Here is a 22,113-nt window from a genome sequence, read left to right on the forward strand (position 1 = left end):
TCCTGAATGTTGCTTCAACCACTGTTGTTGAAAATGCGCTCGGATGAACAACAACAATCTCCTCAGTATTTCGTGTTCCAATGTTCGGCATACCGGTAATTTGTTTAGTTTGCCTAGTTTCTGCGAATACTTCTAAAAATATCTCACCGTCAAACATCTTCCAACTCCGTTGCTTCTTTCGACATGAGCCTAAATTGCTCGATTAGATTATCTTTTCTCTTTCTATTACGCTGTACTATATTATTCATAGGTGATTACTTATGCGATTACCAACCATTGCGTATGTGGAAGAATCGTGGAACCAAAAGAAAGACACGACCTACAAAGCGGCCTCTGCAACCCTCGGGGTCACCAAGCCAGATAAGCGGTACATCAATCGAAATATTTAGCTTTGGAGTGATGATGTTCAAATGAAGATCGGTGAAAAGAAACGCTTCTACTATAAGTTTCTCGACGATAAAACGCTGGTAATTGGTAATCTTATGTTATAATTATAATATTATATCACCCAAGCGGTCGATTACAAAAATCTTTACGATAAACTGGATACCCAGGAGAGAGATCTGTATGGCCTTGCCAAAAGTCAAAACGAATGCACACAAGATATCGAACACTTGTGGTCCGTTAATGACAACAACGCTACTTTGCTTACCAACCGTCGAGCCGCGACGGATAGATGGCGAGAATATTTCGAGCAGATTTCTGCTGAAGGATTTGCTTATCCTCCACTTCTACAATCATTGACGGGGCGGCAACCCTGTCAGCCAAACCAAAACCAAGTGCTCGAGGAGGACCTCCATAGTGGTGGCACCGAGAGACGCTGTACTCACTTTGGTCGCCGGCCGTGATGCAGTAGGCGAATGCTCCAAAGGCCTAATCAGGGCGATCAGACCCGAGTCTGCACGGGGACTCATCTGAAGTGGCAAATTGGTCATGAAACCTTACCAGGGGTATATTGCTACTATGGGAACCGGGATAGCTCCTGGACTCTCATACTTCGGGTGAACTCCCGTTGTATGTGAGTACAGCTCGGTTATTTGCGGTTGGCCCTCTTAGTGGGAGTTTCATGGTGGTTATGGTTGTGCTCAAGCGAGAAGAGACCTTCGGGCCCCGGCGTGGTGTTACGTTTCAACACGGGTACCGTACTCCTTAGTTCAGTAGAGATTTAGGTAATTCTTGCATCCACCAGTATGAATGCTAAGCCATGCACTTGGTATAGACTGGTACCGTTGTTGCTTGTCTCAGCGGGGCTCTTATTGTGGTTACAAAATCAATCTGTCTCTGAAGAGGACCGTAAGATTAAGTCTCACGGCAGGTACCTACGTTAAACACTCATGGGCTTAACTGTCAGTGCAACTGAAGTCAAGGAAGTAATGAAACGAATGAAATCGGGGAAAGCGGCAGGACCTGACGATCTATCGCATCTAAGCTCTGAAATCGAAAATCTGGGACCCAACAGTATGGCTCAGAGAATTCTTTAATCGGGTTATTAAGGAAAGTAGAGTACCATCTGACTGGCATCTCCTATATGGAAAAAGAAAGGTAGTCCAGCAGAATATTCAAATTTCCGTCCAATCCGATTACTTTCCCATACCATGAAAATTTTGACAACCGTATTCGGAAAATCGTTGAAACAACCGTAAATCAAGCCGGATTTGGAGAAAACGTTTGACCATATGTCACATGAACTCATGTTGTAAGCTCTTAGTAGCATTTAGTACCAGAAGAACTCGTGCGTTGGGTTCAATTGCTCTATCACGATCCGAAAATCAAAATTCGAATTGAACAACTTGTTCAAAAATGGATTGATTGATTGATTGAATCGGAATAAAACTGAGTTTTTGAAACCGACCCCCATGAAATAGGCGTCAGTGGCAATGACCTGCCCAAAACTGAATGAGGGGTCAATATTATCAGCCAATGGAGAACTGCGTTATGAAAATGCCGTCCGTCCTGTTGCTCTCTATGCTTTTTAGTGTTGGCCGACTATGAAAACAATGAACGGCGTCTTGCAGTAATGGAGAGGATGATATTGCGTTGGACTATTGGCGTGACACGTTTTTTTTTACATTCGAAATGAGGATATCCGCCACCTTTATGGGGTTGCACCGATTGTGGAAAAACTGCGAGAGAGGTGTCTTCGATGGTATGGTTATGTAATTCGCGGTGGTTTTCATATTTGATTCTCAGACTCTCCCTACCGAAATCATCCATCATTTTACCTTTCAAAATTCTGAACGTATTTATTACCATGACAGCATATATATATTAATATATACCGTCGTGTCAAAGCCGGCTATCAAATACCTGGGGGTAATAATTGACACCAAATTGAGTTTTAGGGAACACCTAGAGTATGCATGCCAAAAGGCAGCCAGTGCCACCATGGCACTTGTAAAAATGTTGCCAAATATTGGTGGGCCGAAACATTGTCGGAGGTTGGTGCTAGCCGAAGTGGTGCGCTCCATCCTGCTCTACTCGTCGCCTGTGTGGGCAGAGGCGCTTGCAAACTTTCAGAGACGGAAGCAGGTGAACTCGGTTTACCGGCGGATGGCTTTGAGGGTTTGCAGTGCTTTTAGAACCACATCAGATGAGGCAGTATTGGTGGTGGCAGGCATGATCCCGGTCGGCATTCTGGCCAAAGAAATGAGTATCCTGTACAATGCAAGACGTATAGAGGGGCATGCACAGCGTAGAAATGCGGCAAGTCAGAGTCGCTTGATCTCCGGCAAAGCAGATGGGACGTGTCTACGGAAGGTCGGTGGACGCACAGGCTCATTCCCAACATTAGGGTGTGGATTGAGCGAAAACATGGAGAGACCAACTACCACATTACCCAGTTCCTCACCGGACACGGTGGTTGCTACAGGCAGTATCTGCACCGCTTTGGGTTGGATGATTCTCCGACTGTCCCAGATGCGATGGCATACCGGAGGATCCAGAGCATGTGATGTTTCACTGCCCACGATTTGCGATGGAGAGAAGGAGCTTAAACCAGATGTTGGGCAGGAGCGGAACCCCGGAGAGCTTGGTTGCTAAGATGCTGGAGTCCGAGGAGAAGTGACTTGCGGTTGGCTCCGCAACCATCCAAATGCAGGAGGAGTTGCTGAAGGAACAAAGAAGGAGGAAAGTTGCAAATAGGAGAAGGATGAGTGCCTAAGAGCAAACCTACCCCGCAAAGTAATACCTCAATGGTGGTCCCGCGGGGCTGGGGCTGGAGAGACCGGGGGTGGTTTTTAGTGAGTGTGAATCCCACACGCGCCCGCTGTAGTTCCGCCGTTCGGGCGGCGGAGCTGCGGCGGACGTGTCTTTCTAAGATTTTCCACTTCCGTGCACGCCCAAAAAAAAAGGCTCCCCCAAAACTTTCCCAGGAAGCTTGGACTCCTCCTTCTCTTCTGAGCTACGTGTTTCTAAGGCGACCCTCCCAGGATAGTAGATTCAATTGCATTGCACAATTTAACTTATCCACTCTCTCTCTCTCTTTACCTTCTCATCTATACACATCCCTGGGTATCTGGCCCGTACGCTGACGAAATTTTTCGATCGAAATTATGCGTGCCCTTGTGTCATTAGGGCACACATGCAGGCAAGTGTTAATACTGCCGATTTCTTTCCGTGTGCTGCTCCCACAAATCAGCGCATAAATAACTTTGACAGAACTGTCGCAATTTGTGGCTATTACTGTTGACGTAGTTACATTTCCAGATTTAGACAAAGCTAGGTAGTGTATTTGCTGTTACGTTTAGTGACATCGAATTCCTCCCCGTCGGTAAAAAAACGCATACAAGGCATACATTTTATTCATAGGAGGAGTGCGATGACCCGCCAGACTGAGGTCTTCTTCACCAAATCCAGATTCATTTGGCCAAGGTCCATAACTCGGCAAGGGAGACCGCATCAACGCAGTCGAGGTGGAAGAGGAAGGATGTCACCATCCCTTTAACCCCGTCACGTCCCCCAAACAAATCAGCTCGAAAAACGTCACTAATGAGAACGAGAAGAAGTAACATCGGTGATAGGACGGTACCCTGACCAACTCCAATTTGGAGTGCAAATTCCTTGCTTGAAATACATTACATTTCGCAGCGTCATATGGAGGCAAGTCACACCCTACGCAAGCCATTCGCAAAGAAATCAAGAGAGAGGTGTCAGAGCTGTAAAAGCCAGGGCATGTAATATTTACATGAAAATTAGAAATAAAAAAAATAGTGTGTTGATTTTCCCCACGAAGGGATCATTTTCACAGAGAAATCACTACGCGGTTATCAAACGACGATCCTGAATAGTGCTCTTTAGGATGAATTTTACGTTTTAAGTATATTGAATGAGAGAAGGTAGGGACTTAAACATGATAGGTCCCATCCTCTGTCGAAACACAAACAACATTTAGAAAAATAATGGTGGTGCTTCACGTGAAATTCAAATAATATCATCGTTGCAAGGGACCACAAAGTTATGTTCGTGAAAAATCACTTAGCTTTACCATTTAGTTGAGAATTGGGATAACATACCAAATTGCTATATAGAATAGCAAGTCCAGTTAGGCACATCTAGTTTACACAACAAAACTCTTCTACCTGGCGATCCCAAATTTATAGGAACTCCTTTCTGTGAAACCTCCCATATCTATACTTGGATAATTCTGGTGGTCCACCTTTATTTTTATAATGGAAACTTGATTGCTTCTTCCAAATCATTATAACTCCTCCGAAGGTAAAGAACTTAAAAGTTTTTAATTTTATATCACTTTTATTATATTTATTATAATTTATCCATTGTACATCGAATAATTAGAGAATAAAATTATGTAATTGATATTTCGAAAAAATATATTCCTGTAAACAAGCGACTCGATAAACACGCCCAAAGGCTTTCTCTGCTCAAGGTTAACTAAATTCGGAAAATTTAGCAGAGGAAACAGCTGTGTTCGTGAGAGGTGGGAGAAAAAAAATTGCCAAACTAATGGCAAACTATAGAGGCTTAAGGGTAGGATCCCAGAATTAAGTAATGCCAGAAGAAAGAGTAAAGTTTCAAATTTGGCACTCTACAAGCAAAGCACTTTCTTTTATATGCGTATGTGGATCTTTCCCTACCTTACATGCATAGCAAAATTATTCTATCCAGGAATGTGTCTCCTGACGGGGTCTCTAAGTTAGTTAGCTACCACTCCTAACCATTAACCATTTCTACGGAAGTGACTATTTTTATCTATTATTCTAAAATCCTCAATTTCAATTCAAAGCACACCTAATGGGGAACTTAATTCCAAACTAGTAATTCCGGTGCGTTTTATGAGACTACAATTTCGATATTCCCAAGGAAATAAACAAACGTAGTGGATGCATGAAAGCAAAAGTGAATATTATGGTCCACGCCCTCTAATAGTATCTGTGGGAATACCTGTTTTCGAAATTTAATTGCCGAAGCAACCAAGGTAAATCGAATAGTAATTTCAACGTGTCATCGGGACTGAAGGAGTTTCCCGCCTTTAGTCCGGACGCTATCCAATAAGCAGGGAAAGCTCCGCAAAACGACGCCTTCAGCTGTCGAGCAATAATTGACACATCATCACTGATCAGCAAATACACTTCCCTCCAATAAATAATAATAATTGGAGTACATAATCATTTAATTAATCAAATGCCTAAATCCTCAACAACCACCTTAATTATCTAACATTACTTAATATGCACCGCATACATGCCGGCCGCCGTACTAGCAAAAAGCTCCAAGAGTTACGAAATATGGCAAACGTGAGGAATGGGGAGTACACCTCCTCGTGGAAACTTTTCGATACTATTGTATTCCGAACTATCCACCTTTTGGAGTATCTCCTATTCACGAAGCCGTGGCATATGATAAAGATGAACTAAACAGCAAGCCAAGATCCCGTGATATTTGCGCTGATAAGGTAACCGAAATTTTGGCACACACAATTCTCCACACGCACGTAACACCGCTAACTACAAGAATAGCCCCGTTTAAATAAAAAGGCACCCTACTGAAAACTCATCGCTCAGAACCAGAATACAGTTCGTAGAACGTGGAGCTTTCTCAAGTGGAGTTTGCTACATCTTTTGCATATTACCGGCAGCCTAAGTAGCTACAGTTGTACGGGCTACGTACGAGTACTATTCAAAGTGAACATTTAGTAATCAGTGGCTTTTGACTGAAACAAATAGCGCGAAGTGTTCCGCTTCACAGAAACCGCGGTGTTCCAGGTTGTGAATTGTGAAAATGTGAGTGAAACAGAACATATTATTTAGAGATCAATTTAAATAAAATACCTTCAAGTTCCCACTGTTATTGCCACTTGAATGGGTCGAGTTTAAGGGTAATGAGGGCCAAGCCCTCCCCGTGGTTTACTTCCCATCCCATTGCTGCCTTGAGGAAAGCAACATTGAATCCCAAAGCACATGGCTTCGAATCCTTCACGTTGTTATTATAGTGTCGTCTGGGTTGAGGGCTGCGGCTTCCTACTTCTTGTGCTGCAACAGTGTTGTTTGATATACTAGATGCACACGCGAAAAATTGTGGAAGTGCAAATTGGAAGTAAGTGGTCCAAGTATCGTGGGTGCATGGCATCTGTTGCAGCATTGAATATTCTGCCCTTTAAGAAGGCATGAGACAAGGAGGTAGGAACTAATTTGCTACCGACACAATAATTGTCCACGGTGGAACTGTAAAAGCATTTAATGAAGTTGCAGAAGCAAACTGCAGTCCTAGAATGGATTACATGCCGGGTCATAGAGGGCAGACCTTTGAAAGTAGCAGGTTAGCTAGTGCCTAAGTACAGTTTTAATATGGCTGACTAGCGACGAGCCCTTGCCTACTTCAGTACTAGCAGATCTAGTAGATTGACCAGGCTCTTGCTGCTCTTGCATTTCAGCTGTAGCTGCATAAACACTCGTTCCCTCAGCTATAGGAGGAATGGAATAGAAGTTAGGAAGTGAGAAGTTCACAGTGAAATTGCGGTAAGAACAGCCTGCCTAGAATCAAAACCTAGTTATAGAGTGGTAAATTTTTCAGAATTTCCGATACATTCATTGTTTTATTCTAAATTAAGTGAAAATTTGCTGTTGCTGGCTTCAGTCGTTGCTGCTGGGTTATCCAAAATTGTGCAGACTTTCTTACAGGACGTGCATGTGAAGCTACCTTTAACGGTTGAGTGATGAGAGTTTCGCGGAGTCGTTACTAGCTTCTGAGTAAAATTGTTTCTGGCCAGCTGATTTTATTCAACTACGAGTATTCGCATCTATGACAATTTTTTCATATGGAAAAGATTAACTCGATTATGCCATTGGTTCCATTTTAAAATAATTATGAGAAATGGAGCCATATTGGAGGACCTGTAATCATTAAACTACTACCGACAAAATGTTCCGTTTGTGGATAAAAGGCAAACATTTGGTCAAAATGTGGAAATGTAGCGAACAGAACAGCATTCTTCAAAATTTATGCAATCATTATTCCTAATCTCACTAAGCTTGATATGGATTGCTTTTTGTGCATTGCCCTATTGAGTTTTTGAGGCTCATTAATGCCTTGGATCTTATATTTATGGCATGGTTGCAGTTAGTTCAATCCATTTCTTCCTCCAAACAACTATGCAAAAGTCATGCCATTTCCATGTGGAAGTTTGCAATGAAAATATTTGTCAAATGACTAGTAGGCCTGGGACAACCTGTTTCCTTCAAGGCTACGCATTAATAATAGTTATCGTTCCGATGCTTGCAGTTCTTCGAAATAAAAATAAAACTAGGTAGCTTTCTCCTACTACAATATATTTCAATAGTTAGTATATACGTATTTCGAGGGCTACTTACTCTCTTCCTCAGTACTTAAGCTTCCTCCTTTGTTCCGTTCGCTTTGAGGCAATAGATAAAGATATAAAACCACCACCACCACACTGTTTCTAGGCAAACCCGATGTCGAGTTTTACTCCGTTCTCCCTGCATTCTTCAGCATAAGGCCTTAGCCCATCGGGTGTCGACTTTTGGACAAGTCAAAGGGAATTTAGGTTTCCGGTTTCAGGATAAATTGGAGCATTCAGATGATTTTACTTTCAATATTTGATATAAATCAGGTAGTTACTGGTAACAGTCTTCAGACTGGCCTGATTGCACCAGAAGAAAAATAAAGTTTTCTTCTCTTCCACTTTTAATGCCTCCATTCTTTAAGTCTCTCGCACTTTTGGTAGCTAAAATCGATTTACTTTCAAACTCCATCAATAATTTGATCCAAACGAGTTTTCAGTTCAGAGTTCTTCATTGTGGATGATTTCAATAAGATGGGAAAGTAATAAATTCAATTAGCCAAATTTCCTTTATGTATAAAATATTTACAACAATTCGACTCCCATTCACATGGCAGTTCTTTGCACCCGACCCTGCGATTAATACCTAACTACCAAAATTTCATACATTTTTACCGGGTTTTGTTATACAAAAATACCTGGAAAATTTGAATGAACCTGAAAGTAGTTGGCGTGGTGGGGATGATCAGTTGATGAACCTCAGTTGGCTATTACTGAAAATCGGCTAAGTTTGGTGTGTAACCTTTTAGAAAACGTTTTTTTTTTTGAAAAATGCATACGTTATCCCCTAATACTAAAATGTGTCGACTTAATTTTCTTCAAAATGTCTTCTAGAACTGCTATTTTCCCAATATGTGCATTTAAATTGCTTAGAGCATATATTCTACTTTTACGATGACTTTCATATTTCCTGCTTTTTCATTTTTATCATGATATTGAGTAATATGTGACAATCAGTTGGAACTTGGAAGAAAATCATTCCATTTTTCATCTACAAAAACCAAAACGGCCAGAAAAGAACACGTTGTCATTTTAAAAAAGCATTTATCAGCAAACAATTATCTTAAAGATACAATCATATAAATGCGGCAAAATATTATATCTGAAATTTCCCAATGATTAAGTGAGCAATCGTTGCAATAATAATTGTTTGAATGAAATCGTTTCACTTTTTACTACGTTTGCAACCTAACCCGTATGGCAATATCAGTTAGGATCCTACACTGCAATCAGAAATGGGAGCAGGTTTTCACTTGGATTTTAATTGGGTGTAAAAGATCATAATGCAGCACGGTATACATACATATGTACATATGATACTAGAAAAATTAAAATCGAAAATACACTGTTTTTTCTGCGTGCTTTTCATGCCTTTCGTTTTTTACTAGAAACTCCAGTTTTGGTCGTAATTTGCCGTCTTGGCCATTTCCTTGCTTTACAAATTGGCCAGTTTGCCGCACTTTTTGGGCGATATCTTGTTTGTAGCTAGTGTTAAAGTCCCATATAAAACACGTTATAGTCAAACTACAATCATTGGCACAAAGTGCAAAAGGCACTTACCGCTGATAACACTCCGGTAGAGAGATGGAGAGAGGTGCTTTCATCCCTGAGTTTGAACAAAAGTCCTGGTAGCTTAAATTGTCGTGTGGACATAATTCTACGGTCCTCCTCGGTCACGGATTGATTCTGACTTCTCGTGGAGAATATGCTCTCAATGGGCCATCCAGTTTTCTATGCTACCAGATACCCTTCGGCGAGGATTCGTGGCAAGAGCTACGTCAGACGAGTCCAATTGCAAACCCTGGTCCGATGGCACTCCTCACGTCGGGACTGCACTCCAGAACGGGTTGACTCCCAATGTTGAAAAAAAATTTAATTTCAGTAAAAAGAAAAAACTTTAACGCAAATTCCTGTTTTTATGCATTTTACTAAACATGCTTCATTCTTTTTCAATTATGACGGCCCAGGGGCAATCACACCTCGTGTATTTCGGGGGAAAGATTATCTATAGTAGTCAAGCCGGTTTAGTCTGGGTGAATGACCGGTCCATGCATTTGGACCATTGGTAGAGATCCAGGCTACGTCTATTTCTATAGCAGTTAGATAATCGGGACGAATCTTCTCTTAGCATGGGGAACGTGAGCTATGGGTGAGTTATTTAAAATTCTCTCTTCCACCCTATAGTACAAGGAAACAGACTTCAAACATTATGTTTCCTATCCGCCTGCTCATTTATCAAAAAGACTGGAAAAATATACTCTGTTTTAGGACGTGTGAATGACCTCTGCGTTTTCTTTGGATCATCGGTAGATATAGGTTAAACCACTTCCTAACTTTTGCGGCGAGATCAATAAAGAAATGGAGAGATTCTTCTTCTATCACGAGAACTGTGGCTTATGGATAAAAGATTCTAATTTCCGCTTTCTACTGGATAAAGAAACTGGCTCTGAACATCATATGTCAGTCCATCTAGGTATATCAGAAAGAACCTCAAAAAAGATACTCCTCAGAAGTCAAGTAGTCAATCTTTTCTGCAAATGAAATGATCAGCGTTTTTCTGGCTGATTTTCATAGGAAAGGGATTGTATATAAATAAGGATTATTGATGTTTTCAGAATTTGTAGATCATCCCATCTCGATCAATGCTTGTTTGACGAGAATAATTCACTGAAAAATGGAAAGTTGTGAACATGAGTAACAGAGGATATCTTATGTACTATTTTTGTTTTATTATCATTCACTCTTTGATATACTGAAAACGGAAATAACTGGTTCCCGAAAATCTTCACCGGCAAGATCGTGTTCTAATGAAATAACTATATTTAGAAATACGTTAGAAATATATTATCTGAGAAAATAAAAAAAAGTTTAGCCCAAAGAGGAAGAAAATCTTCATTTACCTATACTCAAACTTATAAAATCAACTAACAAAATCTACACACATCCACAAACATAATAAGGTTCAATGAATATCTATCTGTTGAAAGTTCTAATTGCACACGTATCAGCCTTTCAAGAATTTCTCTCCATTTACACTTTTTCACACAAGCACTTTGAAGATACCCGAAATTAAATGAGCAAATATTTCTTACAAAGTCATTTGGCCATTGTCTCCAGGGAAGCATCCACTCATGAACGTGTGGTAAGCCAAAGTGGGAACTATTCCGGCAATAGTCAAGCTAGAATCTGAATAGCTTCTATACCCCACACTTAAGATGACTTCAAGAGCTTTTCAAGGTTAGTCTTCAAGACAAACACGATGCTTCGGTTTTCTAAGATCTCTAAGATTTGTTATTCTCATTTATGTTACCACCTTTCGTATCGTAATTGAAGTCAAGCTGGTCCCTGTTGGCTAAAATTAGCGCTCAAGACGAAAAACTGGAAAAAAATCCACCATGACCATTTTCGTTACATGGGAAAGAATCTAATATGATCGACGCAACTCAACTGTGTATAAATGTACGCTTGTGTATACCTTGCGTCCTTACCCCCAGAATGGTTCTGGAGCTACGTTGTATTCCTGTACGGAAGCACGTAGTTCTTGTGTTTCTATTTTTAATTTGGTTCGCTGATTTGACTCACGTACGTACATCCATGTATCAGAGGTAGTGCAAATGATGTCTCACTACCCTAGATAACATCTAAGAAGAAACTGTGTTAAACGTTGATAACGATCGTGATAAGGACGGAGGACGTGAGCTTTTGCATTCATGCTTGCGGTCCATCATAGTTTTACAAAGGTGTTCCTTTTATTAGAAATTAATTCAAGATCTTCCGGATTCTAGAACTTCTAAAGATCTTGTATTTAATTTGATGAATGCGAATGCCAATCAAATTATCTGAGTAGGTCGCCTCTTTCTATTATTCCTGGAATTATTTGTTTTGACTACGATCAACAGAAACGTTTGGTTTGAATTCGGGGCGATACATCGGTGTTTATGATTATCTCTATAGTTGTCCTGTTATTTTAAGCGTATGTTATCATTTTAATTGTGTAGAAACCAACTAGAATATTAATTATACAACGATCATAATGGCAATGAGAAGAATCCAAGTTAATGCTCTATACGTTTATGACAATGAAACTTCCGACAAGAACCAACTACCAAGAGCCAATCAAAAAATTGCATATTGAGCAATATTTGATTGCTATTGCATATACTTGTAACAACGACATGTGTGTCGTCCTCATATCTTATCAAAACTCATTCGCACCACCGAAAAACTGATAGAGCGTCATTGTGTTTGCGAGTTAAAGACTCACTCTAGAGAAGTGCAAATTCGAACTTCGCCCCCATCGATTTTGCTGTTGATATACTATATTTGGATGGGCATTCTCATTTCTTAGGTCTCTTCGTCATTACTTGAGCTTTTTCTCACCCACCTCCTGTTGGTTTATTGATCTGAAGGCATCTGAGAATTAACTCTCGCTCCTAATGCCATATTTTGTTGTTTTTCCAAGTATGTACTGCAGATCCTTAGATTATTTGAATTTTCTTAAACTCTCCATAAGCATTTGAGACAAATATCTGTTTGGTTGATAACATTATCATCCCTAAGTTGACTTTTGTTACCCAGGGAATGCACTCCCTATTATGCAACTTCTTACTCCAGACGACTAAAGTATAAAACTGTTCTCTTCAGCTAATAAGGGGGAGAAGAAGGGGAGCAGACAACCTAGTGTAAGGAAAGTGATATAACGATTTTCTATTGTTTAATTTTATTTAGTTAATTCGATGATCATCTAGGTGTGCAATTGGTACTCTTAGATTAGCAATTTGTACTTTTAGTCCTGAGGTAGGTCAGATCCCTTAATCAAATTTACCCTTAATGGACAAGTTGATTTCCTTCAATAATAAACTAAATAGAAAAAAATGTTTTTTTTGTGACAACAAGAAATTGCTTTAGTTCTTTCTTTATTCTTTGGTTGGAGCCAGGTAGAAACTGTTGATAGAGTTATTACATACAACTGTTAACGTGACACATGAGGCTACGCACCACCCATACTTACCGACTTGAAAGTTCGCGTAACTCCAATGATGAATAAAGCAACAATTATCAAAATTTTCTATTGAAACGTCAAAGAGCGCAAAATCGATGCCACCTTAATAGATAAATTGTAAATCTAGATTTATTGAATTCCCAAATAGATAAATTATGTTCGCAGTAAAGTTCAACACACCGTCCTCAATACCTTACTGCTAATAACGACACTGAAACCTGATTTTTACAAATCTGATTATGTGCAAATAGTAGCTAATAGCTTGCGATAATTTCAGATACTGTTGATAGTTGATTCCACACTATATTTCTCCAAATCATTCGTTTCACCTAACACAATTTAATTAAATAATTTAAGAATATATGGGGGTCTACCATTAATAGCCATACCATCTAATTTGGTTTTTTTTCTCTCTCCAAAAAATGCTGCTTTGACGCACGATCTGAACAACCATCCTAGAGATCGTATCCGGTCCTTTTCGAAACTCATATGGCGTAATATGAAGAAAAGCACTTTTTCAATATTTTTTTCGTGACAAAAGCTGAAAAGGATACCTCTAAATCAACTGATGGGCATTACTTATCCATTGTCTCCATGTACAGGAACTAATATTCTGTTAAGGGAAAGTCGCACCGCGTCCTTGAAGAACTAATAAGTGGTAGATAAAAATCAGTTGAACTCTGCTATATGCTTGCATCACATATTTTTCATGAATATTCCCTCTATCTTGACAATGAATTTCAAGTACAGCTATAAAGTGAATCTGAAATTTCATCCTCAATTGTACGAAAGATTATCCGTCAAGAAATTCCCTAAACCTGAAATGTAAAGAATGTCAAAACAGAAATGTGTTGGGGTACGGTTAAAGCTCAAACATGAGTATACAATTTAATATGGTAAAATCGAAGTCATGCCGCCGCCGCTACTTTAAAATTTGTTTCATAGGAGCAAAGGTAAGCGCTCCACTCCTCCAATGTTGAGCCGTCTTCAAATTTGAGAAGTAAAAGCCACCAAACTCGTGACTTAATGTACATAGTGCAAAGCTTGGTTGGGGTGGATAATTTCTCCTCGGATGAGCATCATGCAAAAAGGATGTTTCCTCTATCAAGATGAAGTAAAAGTGAAACCTAAGGGTCCCAATGCATTTCTATTTCAAGGTTCCAATCTAATGATTCTTCCCAATATATTGGCTTCAGCACTATAGATTAATATGTTTCTTGCGGGGCTCCCCAGGACCTTCATATTGAACTGTACGCTCATTTAACATATACTGTCCTGTCGTTCGGTATATCGTCACCAGAGAAAATATGTTTCGCCATTATATCTACAATCTCCTACCCAGTCTGACATAGGGTGTCGAGCAGGGATGGGTACGAAATCATAAAAAGGAGCCACTCAACGTTTGGGCGGAAGTGTCGCCTGTCCATCATTTTGTGTCACCACTAATGGATAAGACAGTTTGGTTTAAAACGTTTCAGGGATATAAGTTGTGTTAAAACAGGGCCAAGGAATTTCGCATTGCATATGTATATTTGGGCACAATAGTTCTTTAAGGACGCGGTGCGACTTTCCCTTAACAGAATATGTATATTTCTATTGGGGGAACTTGACACTACTTCACTAGATCGGTCACTCTAATAGAGTAGGCAACAGTCTGAAACCGTTCTCCATTCACCCTTCATTACACTATCGCCACAAGACCGACTATAAAACAAAACGGATGGTTAGGATTCAGAGTGGAAATTGTAGCGCGCTCTCGTAACCCTCTCAACATGGAAAAAAGTAGGAAAGAGCCCGTACTGGCTGATGCCGGTGGATGGTGCTTCCTTACACTTTAATCAATACCCTTGTTTTTGTTTTTGCTTTAATTAGAAAAGAGAAACTTGTAAACACCTTACACAAACCTTCCTCTGAGAGGTATCAGCACGTGAAGATAGAGACAGAAACGAAGGAGAATGGAGTGAGTTTTGCCTGCGCTTTAAATCTTCTAGTCGCTCCGTTAGATCCAACTCCGAACTCCACCTCGCTCCTTGTTGTTGCCAACCCATAATGTAATCAGTTTGTAATATATAAAAACACAAGAAGGAGGAATAGTTAACTTTTAATCTATCTGTGCCTACAGATAAAAAGGCGGAGGAAAAAGGTGAAACACCGTTTTGTAAGACTCTGCTTGCTTCAGTCTACGATAGACAACGAGCACATTTCTCGCCGATAGTATCCTTGAAGCGCGCGGTATCTGACGTCCTTGCGGGAGTGAGTGGAGCAATTAAATGTGTCCTAGGACCGGAATTGAATCCTCCGTGAGAAATTTCTCTTGGAGTTTTTAATGAGCAATAGAGTCGGCAATTTTTTTTATAGTAATAGATACGAATTTAAGCTACGAATATTCTTAGATGGTGTGTCTAATAATGTGTAATATCTACAGATAGTGTGTATCTATATAAAAAAGTATTCATTGTATTCAACATCCGCAATTTAGCGTCTTTAAAAATTTAACGTTAGCCAATTCTTTTATATAGTGCTTAGTGTCAGTTTGTGTATTGTGTTGGAATAAGAGCTAATTCGGACAAATAAACGCTGAACTTTGGACAAGAAAGTAAAAGATATTCGATGTTTGTGTCCCATTAAAACTACTTAGTAGCGTATGTGTGTATGTATACCCACGTGGCTCTTTAATGTAGTAGATATGATGACCGTCACAGTAATGACTCCAAACTAATAGCTGGTCTCAGTTTGCTGACTCTGCTAATTACGAGTAATATATACAGAAATATGCTATTACGGTTTGATAATTTTCTCAAATTTCAGAATTCCACGCTATTAATGGTAACCTAAGTTCAAGATAATTGGCAGTTGAAAGAGTCTCATATTCTCTAGCTTTTACTTAAACGCATTTCGGGATGTAGAGCGGGGATGAAGTGAAGCTGCATTTACAGACATTTTTACGAACACTATGAAATGGCTTTTTAAAATGGGTTCAAGAAAGTCGATCAAATTGGATATCAACAGTATCTCAAATAATAGTCTTCGTCAGGTTTCCCATTATTGTTGACTTCTTTGCATAAAGAGGAACGCAGGACTAGGAGTCCCCGTCCCAAAGATGACATAAACGTTAAAATATACAATCTTAGTGGCAAATTGTTACCACCTTTTTTGAAAAATTGATCTTAGAACTTAAAGCAGATTCTTGCTAGATCTATGATCCATATGAATTCATTCACGGTTGATATAAATAATAAGCATCGCTCATCACATAACATTTTCAACATTTACAATCTTCCTGGACAGTGAAATAGCCAACGGAAAAACCGGACCAGCGTTCATCCCGAAAATAAATAATAAGCATCGCTCATCACATAACATTTTCAACATTTACAATCTTCCTGGACAGTGAAATAGCCAACGGAAAAACCGGACCAGCGTTCATCCCGAAAATCAACCTGGTATTCTGTCGCTAACATTCTTTATCAGATTTGTTATCTTACTTTTCATATATTACGGCAGTCGTAATACAACAGATATTTTTTTGAGGCAACCACTGGTCTCTCGACTCATAAATCTCCTACGACTTTGTCACAACATTAGAACTTCCCGCAGGTATCATTCTGAACCTCAGTTTAGCCGAAAACCGCCATTATGTGCAAAATTATGTTTTTACAACACCGATTTTTATTTGCGCAATTTGATTCAAAATCAAAAACAAGTTTAAATTCGGTAGGTTTGCTCACTTCTCCTGGCTTATCTTTTATAAATATGGTGGCCTAACCCATCTACGAAAAAAACATGCGAATCACACCTAGACGCGTGACTTTAGGTGTTCATTTTTCATTTTCATGTTTGAACTGGTTTGAATGAACAACTTACACTCTTTTGAAACCTTTTGCACTTGGCAGCTTTGCAGAGGGCCTCTCCTTAAGCACTGCAGTAAAATTGGTTCCCTCTCTCGGCATGGCCAACAAAGAGTTTTGCCTCTCCTTGATATGTGTACATAGTTATCAGCTCATTAGTCATCCGACTTGCACTGCAATATAGCGTTTTCGACAGTCCGGGGTATCGTGAAAATTATCACTGTCTTCGCCTTCAACTTCAGAACCTGATCAAACTTGTTTCGAGATCGATGAGAGAACAGAGCTTTTCGACTGACTTGTCTGGAATCAGTAGAAGACGGGAAACTTTGTTCTGATAATACTTCTGAGCTTTTTCGAGACACCAAACAGGATATTTCAGAAAAGATCCTTTCACTTTTGAAGGAAATAGCGCTCTGATCAATAGGTTATTAAATCTGCAGAAACTATATCAAGCCTACCGGAAGTAGAAGAGCGCACATGATTCCAATTCAATTGTGAGGCTCCGTTGATAATGACGTTACGTGATGGTTAACCACTTCATGCAGTAAGATTCGCACCTCACCGAATTTAATGCAATTTAGTTCGCTGGCTGAGGGCTGGCATTGGGAAGCAGAATAATGAGATTTCTTATAAATTGCTTTTTCGTTGCTTTTTTAAATGCCAGTTTCACATTCTCCAGAAGATTCTTCGATAAAAAAAGGCTTTTGCCTTACCAGAACCCCTTGTTCTACTCTATCAATAATTTATGCTCGCCTTTCTTGATTCGGGTGTGTAATAGGGCATCTAAGTTTAACCGACTGAACTCAAAAACGCCTCGTCTTCTTGCAGAAATCGATTTATGAATCGCTAGAGTTCTTTTACCGATGTCGTTTTCCTATGCGCCACCTCTGTAAATAGAGGTAAAGCACGCTATATAGCGGAAACTTTTTGATAGCCCAAGCCCACTCTCATGATCCTTTGACACTTTAGTATCTGATGTTGAGTTTCCTATAGATTTCCCAGAAAGTCATGCACATATTTTGCTCTTTGATATTTTGAAACGTTTAGATTTTCAAGTTCGCCACACCATTCTCGGTCCACGATTTGCTATGAGTTACTCGAGAAAATTATTTACACGAGTTCTTTAAAGGATGTTGTCAAACAACCGTGTCTGCAATCACCACGACCGGTTGGATTCACCACTTCGTTCAACAAAAATTGATTATAATTCACGGAGTTGTGAATTTTGTTTTGACTCAAGGCCTCTTTAATAATGAAGGTATACACGTTCTGTTAAAGGTTGAGGACTTTAGCTTCCAACTTGAAGCGCCTACGTTTATTTTGTCTCCTCAGCTATACGCCTTTACTATACATCCTCAATTATTCTCTCATATCGCTTCGTCAAACGCAACACGCAATAATAGACAAATACTTTTTCTTATAATTTTTCCGTCGTGGCTGTCGAAGTTTCCAAACAAAATATTGACCATGACCTTCATTATGAACATCTGATTTTTCTGTGACGCGCCACTCGGTTTAAATATAGATATCGCTCTATTTTGTTCACTCACGAAATTTAGAGTCGCTCACTGATAACGCTCTAAAAATAAAGCTGTAAAGCGCATCGATTTTTTTAATTTCAAGAAATGGAAGACGGAATTTGGTCGACGCATTCAAGGCGGTGTCATTCTAATATCAATTTATCTTCCGAACAATTAGAAAATATACATCTAAATATGAGAGTTGTTGCTGTTTGAGATAAAAGTGTGCAAAAATATTATCAGTATCTGCCAAGGGAAATATTACTATAAATAAAGTTATACAGCAAAAAAATAGGTTTAAACTCTTTTGTACAAAATCAGCGGGCTTTCATAGGAGAACCGAACTTTTACTTGAAAAGGTTCTTGTTTCAGTGCTGGCTGAAGAGATTGTTGCGGGGAAATTAAGAACATCAAATCCGCTTTGGGATTGTTGTTGTGGTTTACAACTAGTTGTCAATTTCCACTTACCATTTCTGGAGGAAGAGATATGTTTGTAAACAAATTGACTATTCGACAGAAACCATAACTAATTCAATGAAGTTCTTAGCATTGACTCCTGGTGCAATAACATTAACTATTGCCTCACCGGCTTTGTAAGTCTATTCGTCAGGCTACGGCATACGAAGAACCACCAAGCAATCTTATAATCCGACCTTCGGATGTTAGTAAAATTTGGACATTCCGACTGTTTACAAATGGTTTATTCTATATGTTTCTTGATGTTTCTTAGTGTTGGAATGATATACAAGAATTACTTGTACATTGTATTTCCTTCATTGGGTTAATAAGTTCAAATGCCTCTTAATAAACACTAAATTGACTTTATTCAAGTTTTGGTTGCTCATAAATAGGCTCAAATCGGTTCTCTCGGAATATACGCAAAGATTACCAACGAATTAGGCCCACTGTTTATATTCACCCCAAAGAAAAATATGTATTTTTTGTGGCAAATAAAAAAAAAGTTCTTGTGTGACCGGAAAACTAACAAAATTGTGAAAAAATCTCTGTAAACAACTCAATAAAATTGTTTAATGTCTTTGAATTTTTGAATTTTTAATGTTTTCTAAAGATTTGTAATTAATCTCATCTCGTTTGAAACATATCATATTAGGCCAGTGTCTGCGACCTTCAGATCAAACGAAACTGAGCGAATAAAAAATTCTGAATATTAAATCGTTTATTATCAGTAGTGGAATTTTATTATAACATAAACATACATACCAGTATCTAATCAAGTCCGTGGTGGTATTCTGTAGATAGTCTAAGAAAAAAATTGTCATTATGAAGATTTATGTAATCTAGTACAGCGCAAATATATATACATATGCAATGATCTGTAGTTACTCCTTATGTGAATAGTATTATCAAAGCTACTGCACTATACCAAAACTTTAATAAGTTAAGCATCCATTAAATTACTCTTGTTAATTATAATTGAACTTTTACTTTTTGATACTTTCAGATTCATATAAAACTCTAAGATGAGTTTAACCGCTGAAGACATTTCGATAGTCCAGAGGCAATGGGAGGTACCCAAGAAAGATCTTGCGGGATCAGGTGCAATCGTTCTTGGTGCATACCTGGCTAAATATCCTGAGCACCAGAAAGTGTTCGACAAGTTCAGGAGCATTCCCTTGGAAGAATTGAAGGTAAAATTGTGAATGAGCACCATAGCCTTTACCATAAGCCTACATAGCTAAACACTAACTATTTCCTCTTTAAAAACTGCTCTACAGACCACCGACAAGTTCAAAAATCATGCAACAAAAATCATGCAGGCTCTAGATAAATCTATCGGTGCATTAGGACAAGGCAATATGGCAGCCGTAGAAGAAGAAGTTTGGGGTGGTTTGGGAGATATTCACTTCCGCAAGAAGATCCCAAGGCCCTATTTCAATGTAAGCTCCTCAAACTCACCTATCCTAAGGTACTTAGTCTAAGTTTTCTTTTTTTTTCTAGGACTTGAAAGGAGTCATTTTCGAAATCTTAGGCCCCCTTTGTAATATGAATGACCGCGACGTTGAAGCATGGAATAAAGTTTTCGAGATTGTTTATGGTATTATGTTTAAGAAAATGGATGAATTGGAGGGAAAGTGATCAAATTCAAAGAGTGATTGCAAACAAATTTTGAGAAGCACTTTGTACTACGTGAAAAGAAATCCAAAGTCAGTTAGTGTATTATCTACATTGTTGTGAGTCCCTTCGCACAGTTTATTGAAAATGAATACTTTTATAAATAAATTAGATGAAGAATAATGCAATTGTTTTTTTATTGATACCTAAAAAAAAAATGTTTTCTGCACATTAATATACAATACAGCTGAAGAAAATATGGTTGCCATAACTTTATATAGATTTCCTTCAATGTATTCAAGTTTCCTCTAGAACTTTCAGAGAAGCCTGGATTCTTCCTCCAATTATCTGCCAGTACCCCGAAAATACAATGCGAATATGAGTGGCAGAAAACTTCGAAGTTTCAAACAATAGTTTTCAGACGGAATCTGTTTGCTTCCTTTCGCAAATCTAGAGCCATTTGGCGAATTTTATGATTTTCCGATAAACTTCAATGGGATTTCTAGTCAATTTCCAGAATTCCCAGAATAGTAACAGCTTTATGATTTTTTTTTAGATTTTTGAGTTGGGTAGCTTCTGCAATGGACCCTTGAAACCTTCCAGCTCATGCAATTACGAAGTGTCTGAACTGAGGCCAGCTTTGCATAACTATATTTGGTGAAATAAAAAAGTTACAACCACCCTCTCCTCAACGTAAAACGATTTTACTCACTATATGCATGACGGTTCACAGGTCTCACTAAATTTCGTGTCAACAAGAATAACCATTTAAAATAATTAAAACTTACCTTTTCTTTTTCCGAAATATCGGTATTTGCAAGAGCAATAAACAACACTAGCGAATAGAAAAAGCAAGTTTTAATTATTTCAAATAATTTAATTGCTAGAAATACCGCGTAATTACACTCAGACAGATAGACAGAATCAAGCACGTCAGCAAATTTGCCATCGGATGTTGAAACACTAGAATCCGGGAAACTGAACATCATCTGGGAAGACATTCAGGAATTTACGAAAACATCTAGAAAAGACCAGATGCAAAGTCAGCACAAAAAGTGCATAAAGTAAAGGTATGTATAACTTCTCGGCTCCTAGTCTTTTGTAAACCACCATTCCCTGCCTAGATACCTGTAATGTACTAATCTATTGTCGGTTAAATAAATAACTATTTTATTCTTTCTAAAAAGTGTTTTTAATTTCTCCAACAAGTTAATCACGGCTGATCTCTAAACTTCATTCTATTTTTGTGTGTTACCGATCATCCGATTATCCAATTATCATTATCAACGGGGCAACAACCGTTATCAGGTATAGGCCTGGTTTAATAAAGAACTTCAGACATCCCGGTTTTGTGCTGAGGTCCACCAATTCGATATCCCTAAAAGCTGTCTGGCGTCCTGACCTACGCCATCGCTCCATCTTAGGCAGGGTCTGCCTCGTCTTCTCTTCCAAACATAGATATTGTCCTTAGAGGCTTTCCGGGCTGGATCATCCTCATTTATACGGATTGAATCACCCGCCCACCGTAACCTATTAAGCCGCTCATAGATTTCGTCGTTATGTAGGTTACCGAATCGTCCATCCTCATGTAGGGGAACAAAAACTCGTCGAAGGATTCTTCTCTCGAACGCCAAGAGTTCTCAATTTTTCTTATAATACTAAGACCATTGTCTTGTTCTTAACATACTGTACTTACTGTTGTCTCAAGCGAAACAGTTTTTGTAAGCTGAAATAGGCTCTGTAGGCTGTCAATAACCGTGCGCGGATTTTATCGTCGTAGCTGTTATCGGTTGTGATTTTCGACCCTAGGTAGGAGAAATTATCAACAGTCTTCCCTTTTGACCAGTGCGGTTG

The 22,113-nt window shown here is 39.0% G+C and overlaps 1 protein-coding gene across 1 annotated transcript; it reads left to right on the top strand.

Annotated features, from left to right (window-relative positions):
- Positions 1–5,998: 5,998 nt before the first annotated feature.
- LOC119657460 (hemoglobin F-I-like) lies at positions 5,999–20,442 on the top strand. Its single transcript, XM_038064380.1, has 4 exons — positions 5,999–6,239; positions 19,649–19,835; positions 19,923–20,084; positions 20,146–20,442. Exons 2-4 carry the CDS (start codon positions 19,668–19,670, stop codon positions 20,281–20,283), a joined length of 468 nt encoding a protein of 155 aa, XP_037920308.1. The 5' UTR covers positions 5,999–6,239; positions 19,649–19,667; the 3' UTR covers positions 20,284–20,442.
- Positions 20,443–22,113: the final 1,671 nt, after the last annotated feature.

Source organism: Hermetia illucens, chromosome 1 (assembly GCF_905115235.1).
Source record: "Hermetia illucens chromosome 1, iHerIll2.2.curated.20191125, whole genome shotgun sequence".
In the NCBI taxonomy this organism is placed as follows: domain Eukaryota; kingdom Metazoa; phylum Arthropoda; class Insecta; order Diptera; family Stratiomyidae; genus Hermetia; species Hermetia illucens.